We start from the raw sequence: 14,984 nt of genomic DNA on the forward strand, positions 1-14,984 counted from the left end.
CTCAAAATATTCAATAACTTAATAGTTTATATCCCTGTCAAGTTCTAACATATATATTTTGCAAAATCACAATCTAAGCAACTGACTAGCTCCAAAACATCAAAATTGTCCATGATTTACATTCATACAAATACGAATAATATCTTTCTTATAATGATTTAGATGACTTGATAGCATTCACCACTTCCTTAGCCTTCTATTTTAGTTTCTTATACATTGATAAGCTTTTGGTACATATTTATGTGTATTTCTTATTTGTTTACTATGTATTATTGGATACGTGTTCTTAGTCATTAAGAGTTTAGAGAGTGTTGAAACCTATGGTGTTAATTAATTGCTTGCTATATATTTGTGTGTGTAATAATGCCATGGGTACTAGGTTGAACATACTAACAAATAATAATATTGTAAAGTATATTGAGTCTTTTGATATATATAATAAATTGGTGGTCTCCTTTTGGGTTAAGTCTCCTATTCTTAAACATTGAATCTCTAGTGTCGTGGTTGACCTACAATTTGTTTCAAATATTTTATTGTTGAATAGTTTACTGTATTTGTCTTCTCTTAATTATATTGTTGATTATTTTATTTTTTTTATGTCTTATATAATTTCTTAAACATGGAGAATCTGAGGTTTTAATTGACCTGCAATTAAAATTTTAAGTTTCTCTAATTATTTGTAGGAAAAATAGCAGACAAAGATAAAGGAGTAGATTGACGAATGTGTACAAAAAAAAACAGATGCTGAAATTTGCTTCTTTATGTTTTCTTATAAGAATTTGATTGGAACTATGTTAATATAATTATCCAAAATTTAATTAGCAATTTTCTTTTATGCCTCAACATTAATAAACTTTGTATTTTTTTTATGCTAGAATAATATATTTTTTTTATGCTGAGTTAAAGAAGCAAAAAATTTCTAAAGCAAAGACCGTATTAACCAATTACAGTATATATATATATATGTTTAAGTAGAACAAAAATATTGATTTTGTTATATCAATTACTGTGTTAAGTATCTGCACATCTTAATTGTTGCTTTTTTTTTATTGGAATCATTATGCTAATGAAGCTATACGAAGAATGTGTGTAATTTTCTGAGAATATATTATTAATTTATGTGATTAATAGTTAGAATTTTGTTTGAGGTGTTTGAGCAAGTCTTATTCGATATAAATTTGAGGAAATACTTTTAATTTTTTTTTTCAGTTGTACAACAAAATGACCTATTAAATATGCTAAAAACATATTATTCATAAAATACTCATTAAATGATAACTTATGAATAAAATAAAAATATGTAACAAATTAAATAAATTATAAGTAAAATATTAAATTTAATAATTGAATAATAATAAAATTTGAAATTTATATTATATGATATTTTATAAAAAAAATTACAATAAAAAAGTAGGCTTAATGTATTATAGTTATATATAAAAAAAATGCATAAAATAACATATATTTGTACTTAATTTTAGAGAAATATTAGAGGTAATATTTTAGAGTTTAGACCGATATTTTTTTATACTATTAAAATTTTATAATGAAATTAATACGTAATATTTAAAGTGTAAGCCAAGTATTAAAAAAATAAATTTTATTGGTCATATAATATTATTCTTTACTATTAGAACACATATAAAATAGTTAATTTTATCTTTATATAACAACAAATTTATATACTTATTTGTTTTTATAAATTTAACTAAAATATAATCTAGAATTTACTAATAAAAAAATTATTAAAAAATACAAATAAAATATTAACTATTATTAAAGGAATTAAGCATTCTAAATTTATATATTGAATTTTTATAATTTGATTAAACATTAACTACTCAATTCATATATATGCTAATTAAATTAATTCTTTTGTGAACCTTTAATATAATAGTACGTTTGCTGTTGCAACTTGCAACAATAATAAGGTGCAGAAAAATTCACTTGGATATTGATTTATGTTGTATTGAATTTTATTAAAGCTTCCACTTTTATTCGAAGCCTGAAATAATTTGTATATGCTAATTAAATTTTATTCCAATTTTGTAATTTTTTTAAATTATTTATTTTTTGCACATTATTTATATGTGTCTTGTGTATGTTTGATATACAAAATATTAAAGATGATGTACTTCAGAAAATATTTTTATAGTTGTATTAACAATATTTACACGATTTTTCAGTAGGTTTTGATTAAGAAGAAATGCTGGGAACTATTTGTGATAGTGACCATTATGATAATCTGTTCCCAATTTTTGGTGTTAATGATTAGTCTGTCATTTTGAATTTGGCGATACAGTTATAGTAAAAGTAAATCTACTTTTAGGTAGTTGAAGAAATGAAAAATCACAATGTTTTGCATTTTTTTAAAATGTATTTAAAGAGGGTTATTCAAGTACAATTTTTCAACTAAATTCTACATTTTTATAGCTTTTAATATGGTTGATGATCAACTATGTGACCTATATCTTGTTAATTGATAATGTGAGATATATCAATGTGAAATATATCAACGATGTAGATTTAATATAAATTTATTTTATTTTTATTCATTAATATTCTGTGCCTGTTAAGAGTTTTAGTAGTGTACTATAACCTTTCTTCAGTTAATTTATAAAGATAATAAACTACCTCTGACTTAAGACATGTCTCTGGATAACTTTCAAAATTTTAATCTTAGTTTTCAATATTTCACTTAGTAATGCTTTAATTTTAATAATTTTTAAATTCTAATAATATAGCATATTTATGGCTCTTTTATTTAATTTTTATATAATAAAAAAGAAGCTAAGTTTTAATTTATTTTTATATATAGTTATGCATGACTTTATATAAACATATCCTGTAATTTTTTTTTTTAACTTTCAAACCTTAATTTGAGAGCTAATGATGATGTCAGTGGTTTGCGGATTTTGCAACATGTCAAAAGTATTCATGTTCCAACAAAATAGAAGTGATTATGGAAGCTTCATATTTTTTTCTGTGTTTTTAGTATATCTTCCTATAGTTTATCTATCAATTTATGTAGGTGAGGATATTAGCGAGAGATATAAATACACTCAATACAAGAAAAATAAGGTCACTTAAAGAAAAGAAAATGCTTAAGGTGCATGTTGTTAAGGGATGCAACAATGTCAGAAAATTGTGTTTGAAGGTTTAACAGATGAAGTGGTAGGATAAAATTACAATTTAGAAATGGACCATGAACTTATCCAAGTAATGGAGAGGTACATACACATGCTTGAAATAGATGATAGCAAATTCTTCCATTTTTATATTACTAGATATAACCCCGTAAATAATACAAGAAGGAGACTTCAATAGGTTGTTTATGACAATGAGGTGAGACTGAAATCACTTATAAAACTTTGTATCCTGTATGACATAATGCATTCAGAAACGACAAATTTTTACTTAACAAAAGAGTAGGAATTTGTTGTTAGTCATTTTTACTTAAATTTTCTATTAATGTCTGGATCTAAGTTGTAGTGTTGTGTAATGTCAACTTGGTGTTGCTATTTTTTTTTATATTTTGTTTTGCCTTTATTTTGTGCACTACTTTTGGAGCATGACGTCTTTAATATGGAAGTACTTAGTACAATCGCACTACAACATTCAATTAATCTTTTATTTGTACGTTCTTTTTAAAATTCAATCTTTATCTATATAATGTGCTGTTACGATCTGTTGAAATAAATAAAAAAAAAACACGATGTAGGTAACATAGAATTTTAGTAATCTATTTTCAAATGCAAAAATATCACATTAAAAAGAATATTAATTAACCTCCATGACTTAACTATAACATTTTTCGTTCATATTTACGTACCAATAAATTATACCAATGAATGTCAAATATTCATGAGTAATAGTTATAGTGTACTAAAAAGAAAGTCTAAACATTTAAAGGAGTTAAGTTTTAAAGTGGTCTCTGAAGTTACACTCGAGACTCAAAGTAATCCTTAAAGTTAATAATTACTCATTTTTGTTCCTGAAGTTGCACTCCGGATTCCAGAATCGTTCTTCAGACACATTCCGTCCATCTGCTGCCACTAAAAAGTTGATCTAGATTTCTCTGTGACATTCTGGAGACGTAATGGCTAGCTGATGTGTATTAGTAAACTTTTTTTATGCAATTTCGTCCCTAAATCAAAATTAAAAACCATAATCTCCAAATTTAAAAATCACTCTATGCATTACCCCCTTTCCTCTCTTCTCTTTAATAAACCTTGCATTCACGTATAGTTTCTGATTGTCTTCTTGTTTATTAGGGACTCAACAAGTCACTCATAGAAAACAGCGCAATAACACTAGGGAGGCTTGCATGGGTCTGTCCAGAACTTGTATCTCCGCATATGGAGCATTTTCATGCAACCTTGGTGCACTGCTCTGTCAATGTAAATCACTGAAATTCTGTTGCCGATGACTTGCATCCATGATCCCCCTAACAAATATCTTTTGTTTTTTCTTTGTGTGCTATAACTTTAAGAGAAAAACCCAAATCAGCCCCGGACAATTACCTCGAAAGACAACGAGGCCCTTGACAAAAAAAAACCCCAACCCGACCCCTGACAAAAAAATAAAACCCAACCCCGCCCCTAACAATTACTTCGAAAGGACAATGAGACTCCTGTGCTTTTTTGGCACAGGGACTAATCAGTCCCAAAAAAAATTATCAGGGACCGGATTGGGTATTTTTTTTTTCTTGGGAGCCTCGTTGTCCTTTCGAGATAATTGTCAGGGGCCGGATGTGGTATTCACTCTAACTTTAACTGACAAAGGTGTAATCACTATATAGAGAATATAGATGATATGGTTGTATTTCTTTCTTGAGCTAGGCATTTAGCTTTATTTGTTCGTCCTAAGATCTGATATTGAATTATTGATGCTTTAGAAACTGGTAAATGGTGGCACCTTGGTCCTTTGTTGATATATATAGCGCACAACATTTAAAAAAGAGTAAAAGTGTGTCTAAAGAATATCTTTATTTTAGGAATTGGGCTATAAAATGTACAGGGTGTTGGGAATAAGACACCATTCCCCTTTGAGAAAATACTTTTGACAGAGAAATAAAATAGACACAATCACAACACAAGAATTTAACGTGGAAACTCCAATTACCGGAGAAAAAACCACGGCCGTTGTCAAATGACAACCAGAGAATATCACTATGTGAAAATTGTTACAACACATAGACTTCTTTCTCTCACCGGCACCCCAGTACACCCACACTCTCTCAAAGCAAATATCTAACTACACCTCACAACATTCTCTAATCAAAGAGTACAGAGGAAAAGAAAAATCAGATACAAGCTTAAAGTGTTTCTGACTGGTGCAAAAACAAATGGAGAACTTAGCCTCATATTTATAGCCTAGGCCACCCACTCCATTTGCTATCCTGAGCAATGTGGGACTAATTCAACCAAATCTTAACAATCTCCACCTTGATTGAAATAGTCACACATCTTCAGCTTCCATTGTCAACACCGACAATTTTTTGCTGCCATTGTCTATACCGACAATCATAGTTCAGAGAACTATCATACTCCACCATGAAAGTATACTCACTTGGAATTTGACCACTCCAAGCATTTTGCCTTGGTACAGATCGAAACCTTGCTGAAAATTCATGGTGCAACTTCCAGATTGGCTTTTCCTGGAAGTTCTTCAGCCATCGACCTAACTCCGCCACACACCTTGCATCTCAACGCCAACCAATGCCCGTGTGCAATTGTGGACCCGATTGCCACAACTCATCCTTATCCATGGCAGTGCGGTAATACCATGAGGATACTTCTTGTCTTCTAGAGAACATCATCTTCTCTCATAGAGAGAGCAACCAGAGATCTTCTCCTTCAACGCCTTGTGCAAACCTGATTGTATCAACACATCCTTGACTTGTATTTGCCACAAGCCAAAATTGATTCTTCCATCAAATTTCTCTATTTCAAGCTTCACAGTACTTGAATATCCTGACATTGTTGCAACCGTATACTGGAATAGTATAACTCAACCGTGCACTAGGAAGGGTCCCCAGGAAAGAGAGGTGGGTCACAATGGACACACTTAAATACCAAGTCTTTCCTTAGCCAGAACCTTTCCAAACAGCACTCTCACAGTGTCACACTGCCTTCCAGCAACAACAATAGCAACCAAAGATCAACCTCAAGCCACAGGACAAAATTCTTTTCTGATGTGGAAGGTCAGACTAGGCTGCAACCACAGAGCATACTAAGAATAAATCCCACCGAACCGAAGCTCTTGATACCACTTGTTGGGAATAAAACACCATTCCCCCTTGAGAAAACACCTTTGACAGAGAAATAAAATAGACACAATCACAACACAAGAATTTAACGTGGAAACTCCAATTACCGGAGAAAAAACCACGGCCGTTGTCAAATGACAACCAGAGAATATCACTATGTGAAAATTGTTACAACACATAGACTTCTTTCTCTCACCGGCACCCCAGTACACCCACACTCTCTCAAAGCAAATATCTAACTACACCTCACAACATTCTCTAATCAAAGAGTACAGAGGAAAAGAAAAATCAGATACAAGCTTAAAGTGTTTCTGACTGGTGCAAAAACAAATGGAGAACTTAGCCTCATATTTATAGCCTAGGCCACCCACTCCATTTGCTATCCTGAGCAATGTGGGACTAATTCAACCAAATCTTAACACAGGGGATGACTTTCAACCTTTTGGAAGTGCTTGATTCTTTCTTGTCTTTATAGTTAAAGACATATTTGTGATTGAATTTTGGACCATAATAGCTTAATATCTCTTGTTCAATGGACCATAATTACATTATTTATATTGTGACTATATGATTTCATTTGATAACAGCAATTGTATTGAAATTGGAACAACACCAAGTAATATGTAGTTTTTGAATCAAACCTGCGAATTTCAGCTGTTAATACATTTAGTAGTCTGATCCAATAGAAGTTTCGTGAGCATCATCTACTTCATTATTACTTCCCTTATCAACATCAAACAATGAGAATCCCTCAGACCTACTGTCTATTTCAAATTGTGTTACAAGGTACTCTCTTGGAGATTCGAGCTCACTTTTAGAATGGGATATTGCAGAGAAGAGAAGAGAAGGGGTACTGCAGAGAGTGATCTTTAAATTTAGAGATTAGGATTTTTAATTTTGATTTAGGGACCAAATTATACTAAAAAAGTTTACTAATCCACGTCAGCTTTCCAGTGGTGCCAAGTGGACGAAATGTGCCTGAAGAACGACTCTAGGTCTCGAAATGCAACTTTCGGGACAAAAATGGATAATTATTAACTTTAGGAACTACTTTGAATCTCGAGTGTAACTTCAGAGACAATTTTGAGACTTAACTCATTTCAGAGTATAATGTAGTTTATCCGATTTATAATTAGAATTGACAACTCATTACTTTCTCATTAATAGTACACAATTTTTTATATCATCTCCTTAAATTCATATACATTTCACTTGGTTTAATAAAAATATAAATTTTAGCAATATATTAAATTCTTTCTAAATTTAATGATGTACTTCGACAATTTATATAACTTTTTAAGTATTAATACTTTTCGCAACGTATCTTACATATAAGTAACTATACAGATAAACAAATAAATAGTTCATCACTTTAAAGAGTAGTTACAACGGTTAAACACTACTACTGCTTGTGCGGGGGTTCTGCTAGTCCTCCTTTAATAGTTCAAAGGAAAAAACTTTTGTTTGAAAGAAAAAAAGTTATAAAAGGAACTAAAACTTTGCTTTATTGGTTCTGCTAATACCAAGAATAAATGCATATAGTATTGACATATCAGTGTAATCTCAGAAAAAATTGATATTAACTATCTGACTTGATTCAATCAATAATCTTTAGAGGGCTCAATTGTATGTTAATATAATTTTTTTTCACACTAGATAAATAAAAATATGTAGATGACCTATGGATATGGGGACTATATTTACAACTTAACCAAGCAAATGATAAGATAGCATGAAATATGTCCAAATGTGAAATTTTACTTTTCTGGCAGTGGCATATTGGAAAGAAAAATTACTTCAACCGTTTATATCATCATTTAAACTTTGGGAAATATGATATTGATGTAAAATCTTGATGGTTCTAGATGAATTTGAGGAGGGGGTTGAATCAAGTTAGCTTAAAATTTAGAGTTTCAAACTCTGTTGCAGTGGAAGCTTAAGTTGCAGGAGATTATTTGAAATTATCTCATACACAGAACATTAAAAGAGCAGAGAAGAAGAGAAAGGGACCAGCATGTATCTTGGTTCGGATTCTTAGTGCCATGAATCCTACGTCCAGTCTCTACTACAAACCATGGTAAAATTTTCACTATAATCCTCAGATTACATACACCAATACTATTGAATTACTCCCTAATTCAACTAGTATCTACCCCAAGCTTTCTTCACCAAAGTTTAGTAACCCCAAAGTGCTAACCCAACTTGGAAGGGAAATCTACACAGATTCAATTCTCACCAAGTGCTAACCCAACTTGGCAAGGGGAACTAATCCTAGTTCATACACCCAAATTACATCAGAAAAACAGTGGCTATTTTGCATCACTCATGCCTTTTCTCTCTTGGCTTTTGAACCTCACATAATTGCCTTTTCTCAAAACAGAAAATAATGCAAGACAGCCATAACACAAAGTTAGAATTAAGCTTGAGTAGAAGAAAGAGATTCCAGCTCTGTGTTAGAGATGGTGCTCTGAATGTGTGTGCTCTCTTCCTTGACTTGAAATGTTGGAGTGAAGCTTGTTATATATCTTCAACTTGGCTTCATTGTAGCTTCATCCTTTTGCTTGTCCTTGCTGTCCGTTGGAGCTTGGCACAGCTAGCAAGCTGTCCTTCTTCATCCTGCTCCACTACATGTCCATTTTCTTCTTGGATGCAAGGCAAACCTGCATGTTCTTCAACTAACATTAGGTATCCAAATCCATTTGGATCCTTTGATGTGAAATCTTCTTGGTTGTCCAAGAGCATTAAAATCATGAACAACTTTATATAATTTACTATCATTACCAAAAGACTTAAGAAAGATGAAACATTGAGGAGGATCATGACCATTTCTATTGCACTTGTAGCATTGATTCTTGCTTACTGATTTTTGAGGTTTGCTGAATCCTTTTGGTTTGAAAAGCTTGGAAGAGGAGGCTTCAGATTTTTTAAAGTTTTGTTTGAAAACAGCCTTGTTTTCCTCTATGAATCCAAGTCCAGATTTTTCAGACACAAACCTTTGACTAGCAAGTAGTTTGTTCAGATTATGAGAACCTTGAACAAACTTTGCTAAGTCTTCATTCAAATTTTTTATTTGTTCATTCAGCTTTTTGTTTTCAGAAATCAAATCAGTGGAAGCAGTAACTTCATGCTTGAGTTTGAATTTCTTTAATTCAGCTTGCAAAGCAATGTTTTCTTCTTTTAAAAATTTTCATTACTAGTTTCATTTGCCTTAACCTTTTTCAAAAGAAGATCATTTTCTGTCCTTAAAGCCTCATTTTCTTTCTTACATTTTGCATACTTATCCAAGAGTTTCTTAGAGTTCACAGAAATGTCTTTGATAATGTAGTGCAATTCATCAATATATAAGTCAGAGAGATCTACCTCATCATCAACATCATGATCTGCCATTAGACATAGTTGAGTTTCTTGATCTGAACTCTCTGAGCTGGTGTCGTTCTCTAAGTCCTCCCATGTTGCCATCATCACCTTCTTTTTGTCTTTCTTGGATTTTTCTCCTTTCTTAAGTAGAGGGCAATCTGTCTTGAAGTGACCGGGTTCCTTGCAGTGGTGGCATGTGAACTTGACTTGATCTTTCTTGGAGTCTTTTGATGAGGAGCTTCCTTTGCCTTTATTTTTGTATCTCAGTAGTCTTCTCATTTTTCTTGCAAAGAGCACCATTTCTTCATCTGAGAAACTGTCATCAGATTCTTCTTCTTTGGCTGTCATTCTTGATTTTAGTGCTATACTTTTCTTTTTGTCATCTTTGTCTTGAGACATGTGAGTGATTTCATAAGCCAGCAGCTTGCCTCTTAGCTCATCATAGGTGATTTTGATCAAATCATTCCTTTCAGAGATGGCTGTGCTTTTCACTTTCCATGTCTTAGTAAGACTTCTCAGGATCTTCCTTACTAAGGTTTCTTCAGAGTAGTTTCTTCCCATGGTGTCCAGATTGTTGATGATTATTGAGAACCTTTCGAACATTTGATCGATGCTCTCATCCTCCTTCATACTGAACATTTCATACTCCTTCATCAGCATATCAATTCTGGTCTCCCTCACTTGCTTAGTGCCTTCATGAGTGAGTCTGAGCTTATCCCAGATTTCTTTAGCCATTTTGCACCTTGACACTTTTCTGAACTCTTCAAAACTGATTGCGCAGTGCATCAGGTTGATTGCCTTGACATTGAGTTCAACCTTCTTCTTTTTTTCATCTGTCCATTCGTTGTCTTCCTTTGCCACTACTTCTCCATCAGCATTCTGTTTAGTGAGAACGTCTGGACCATTGAGAATAATCTTCCAGATGTTGTAGTCGATTGACTGCACGAAGATTCTCATTCTCTCTTTCCAGTAAGAATAGTTGCTACCATTGAAATAGGGAGGTCTGTTATTAGACTACCCTTCAGTGAGAGTGAAAGCCACAATGTTGGGATTCATGTTGTTGGCCATGGATCTTTACTCCAAGCTGTGAAGCTTGACTCCTTGAGACCTTGCTCTGATACCAATTGATGGTTCTAGATGAACTTGAGAAGGGGGAGTTGAATCAAGTTAGCTTAAAATTTAGAGTTTCAAACTCTGTTGCAGTAGAAGCTTAAGTTGCAGGAGATTATTTGAAATTATCTCATACGCAGAACATTAAAAGAGCAGAGAAGAAGAGAAAGGGACCAGCATGTATCCTAGTTCGGATTCTCAGTGCCATGAATCCTACGTCCAGTCTCCACCACAAACCATGGTGGAATTTTCACTATAATCCTCAGATTACATACACCAATACTATTGAATTACTCCCTAATTCAACTAGTATCTACCCCAAGCTTTCTTTACCAAGTGCTAACCCAACTTGGCAAGGGGAACTAATCCTAGTTCATACACCCAAATTACATCAGAAAAACAGTGGCTATTTTGCATCACTCATGTCTTTTCTCTCTTGGCTTTTGAACCTCACATAATTGCCTTTTCTCAAAATAGAAAATAACGCAAGATAGCCATAACACAAAGTTAGAATTAAGTTTGAGTAGAAGAAAGAGATTCCAACTCTGTGTTAGAGATGGTACTCTGAATGTGTGTGCTCTCTTCCTTGACTTGAAATGTTGGAGTGAAGCTTGTTATATATCTTCAACTTGGCTTCATTGTAGCTTCATCCTTTTGCTTGTCCTTGCTGCCCGTTGGAGCTTGGCACAGCTAGCAAGCTGTCCTTCTTCATCCTGCTCCACTACCCCTGTAGCTGGAGGAGCTCGTCCACCACTTCTGTGGTCCTTGGTTTTGTTTTCTTCCTTGGCATGCTCTCCTTTTTCATTCTGCTCCATGATCTCTGCCATACGAGGAGCTGCTCCTTGTTTCTGCATCCTTGTAATGTTTGTGTTTAGCTCAACCACCAACAAGATGTTGCTCTGCTATTGTCCTTGGGTTAATGGGGTGTCCTTGTGTGTTGTTGCTTTGCTAGAGCCCCAACTGTCCTTGATGTTGACAGATGTCCTTGTCTTTCTTTTCTTTATAACCTTTTACTCTTGCTGAACGGTGCAACAAAAATGAGCTTTTGGCTCTTTTACATTGCTGAAGCACTAGCTGATCTTGGACTGAAGCAATGTGGATTTGGACATTTGGGCCTGCATCACTAGCACCCATATTAGACAATATTGAGCTTTCAACCCAAAACAATGTTTGTCATCATTTATAAAATCCAAAATCAAACTTAGACTTAACAAATCTGATAAAAAACTCGTCTTGTTATTTTTTATTTTTGATATTGAAGAGAAGATGATGTTTTACAATATTATTGGAGAATAATGTGTTTAACTAATGAAGAACACAAATTAGACCGTTAAATTTATCACTTAAAACACAATTTTCATATTTGTGTATTTTAAGTTTTTAAAATTTTTAATGTACAAATCTGAACTCAATACTTCACTCAAATTTAACTCTCAGATTTTATTATTTTTCTCTCTTCTTAACAAATTTGACACTCAAATTTTTCTAGAAATTTAAAGAAGCTAAATCGGAGCTTCCAATTTACTTTTTCTAATTTAAAAAAAAAAATTATATTGATAGAAAATACACCCACCATTTCATAATGCTGCATAACACATCAACGGCCTCAGTTACCAAAAAAAATGTATTTTAACACTATATGGTAAATCAAATCAGAAAAGTGGATATTTTGACACATTGCTATGAATAAATCTTGTATTTATGGGATCTCAATGAGCGAGTTACTAACTTACTACAGCCCCTAAGAGATGATAATGCCAAGATTTTCTTTTGGGATAAAATACATGTGCCAAAAAAATTAATTGAAGATAAATAAATGAATAGTGAGTTCTATGATGCTTTTGTAAAATTATTAAAATAAAATATAAAATATTTAAAATAAAAAATAAATTATGTAAAATTATTAAATATTATTTTTTTACCTTTTTTAATAACTTGTGTACAAAATAATAAGTACCATAGCATTCACCTAAATAAATAAATACAGAATGCTAAAATGATAACAACCAACACGGAATAACAAGAAATATTAATATATTAATATTAATTCCAAATAGGGCCCTCAAATTTGAATTCATAGATTGGGTAGGATTCAGGCTAGCTTTGACTGGAAGGCAGGCCATGTAAATCTTTGAGTCGAGCTCGAATGGACACAAATCAGGCTCTGGAAGTTCCAATAAATTAGGAAATCGAATCTCACAAAAATATATTGCCTGTGTTTATATACAATAAAACAACAATCTGATAGGGTACTGGCACTACATATGTACAATTTTCCAAACAGCATACCAGCAAACTATTCATTAGTACTTTCCTGATTCTCGCCCAAGAATCTAGCCACAATGGTTTCAACATCCTCCAATGCAACCCCAACGAATAGAGGGTTGGCTGGAACCTTAACTGAATCATTGAACCCCTCAGCTATTTTATCCGCAGTAGAGTTCTGTATCCTCACATTAGGTGCACTCTTGCACTTCCCCATGCACTTGCATCCAACAACAGCAGCAGCAGCAGCACCTCCTTCAGCACCAACCACTCTCTCAAATTCTTGCAACAATGCAATAGATCCTGATTTCTTGCATTTGTTTCCCATACATACCTCAATCCTCTTCTGAGGAATAGATTCAGTGGTAATAACCGCAGTACTCTCATTCTTAAGGCTACCATTAATGCTTCCAACTGATATGTCATTGTTTCTAGAGAATAATTCCATGGCCTTATGATGATGGTCATTAGCAATAACATCCTCAGGCAACAAGGGAGGTGTATATATCATGGTTTCTGCCTTTGGTGTGGAATCTGCTACCGCAACACCAACCTTCATGTTCTTCTTCATGTCAACCACCTCATTGTTACATTCACTCTCACTTGATTCAGATTCAGATGATGATGATGATGTCGCAATCAGAGTTGGTGTTCATCTTAGAGGCTTTGAGTTTTGCCTCCTTCTCTTGCTTCCTTTTTCTCTTCAATTCCTTCTCCTCTGCCCTTAGTTGCTCTAGCTGCTTCATCAAAACCTCAGCAGCATCCTGTGTAAAAACAAAACAACAATAATTAAATTTACCATTGAATAAAAACTTGAGACTCTGTTAATCACTTAAAGGCCAACAACAATAACATGCACTTATCACTTAAATTCACCAAATAATCAACGGAATCGCATATTCAAATGCATTATTCTAAACCTGTTAAATTTGATTTCAACCCTATGCAACTAAATTTCAGTCCAAACATAAAGCAACAAGATGTAAAAATAATGAAGTTACCGAAGTTAGGTTTCCTTGAAGATCATCGAAAAGGACACGTTTCTTCAGCATCTTGAGCTTCTTCTTGGTGCTCAACACAGCGGTTCCCTTCTCCTTCTTCTTATTCTCGTCCCCGTAATACCGCACATACCCCGAATCACTGAACCCGCAGCAACAACGCACCACCGCCTTTTTTCTCAGCTTCACCGGCACCGTAACGCAACCACCACCACCACCACGACGGGAATTCACGTGCATGGAAAAGGAAGGGCACGTGATATTCCTTAGAACGGTGCCGGAAACCTCCATCGTTGACGGTGAGAATTAATTAGGAATCGAATTCTCCTTTTCTCTCTTCTGTGGTTTTGACTGGGTTCGTTCCTTTTTGTTTGAAGGTGCTGTGAAGAAATTGATTTCTCTATTTGTGATGACGTGGCGATTCATCATTGGCTTTTGACTGGGTTCGATCCTTTTCATCATTCACTCGTTTAGATTTTATTTTACTTTTAATTTGTTATTAGTACTATTTTAAATTTTAAATTTACAAGATTTTTAGGATAAGTAATCCTTAAAATGGATAACGTTCAGGTGATAAGATATAGTATTATTCTTATATAAAAAATTAACCATATTACATATCCACAAAAAAACTTAATTACTAATATATAAAAAAATTATCTAACTTTTCGTTCAAAACATTATTATTGCAAATAGTTTTAATTATTAATCTAATTATTTTAGTAACTAATTATTAAATTAAGAAAATATGTAAATTAATATATACAAATAAATAAGAATTAATTTAGTAACAAATTTATAGTAGATTATATTTAGTATTTTTTATAAAAAGAAATTATAGATTATTATTATCTTTTTTTTTTGTTTTTCACTTAATACAGAGCATGCTTAGTAAACGCTTCAAAATGTTCTTTACAAGCACTACATATTGAACATCACTGCTATAAACTAAGTAAACATTTTCCCTCGTAATTATTTATTGT

The 14,984-nt window shown here is 32.8% G+C and overlaps 1 protein-coding gene and 1 pseudogene across 2 annotated transcripts; both read right to left on the reverse strand.

The window, feature by feature from the left end:
* Positions 1-9,448: 9,448 nt before the first annotated feature.
* Positions 9,449-10,585, reverse strand: LOC148573092 (uncharacterized). The gene has a single exon (XM_088505668.1). It carries the CDS (start codon positions 10,583-10,585, stop codon positions 9,449-9,451), a length of 1,137 nt encoding a protein of 378 aa, XP_088361794.1.
* Positions 10,586-12,887: 2,302 nt separating this feature from the next.
* On the reverse strand, positions 12,888-14,378 carry LOC107624906 (diacylglycerol O-acyltransferase 3-1-like; annotated as a pseudogene). The gene is made up of 2 exons (XR_015905180.1): positions 14,005-14,378; positions 12,888-13,767 (listed from the first exon to the last, which is right to left on the reverse strand). The product of XR_015905180.1 is annotated as a diacylglycerol O-acyltransferase 3-1-like (transcript).
* Between the last annotated feature and the right edge of the window lie 606 nt (positions 14,379-14,984).

This window comes from Arachis ipaensis, chromosome B2 (assembly GCF_059453495.1).
Source record: "Arachis ipaensis isolate K30076 ecotype BB chromosome B2, ASM5945349v1, whole genome shotgun sequence".
NCBI lineage: Eukaryota > Viridiplantae > Streptophyta > Magnoliopsida > Fabales > Fabaceae > Arachis > Arachis ipaensis.

Coding starts and splice junctions, on each gene's coding strand:
- LOC148573092 (XM_088505668.1), bottom strand. CDS start 10,585: ATGAGAATCTTCGTGCAGTCAATCGACTACAACATCTGGAAGATTATT.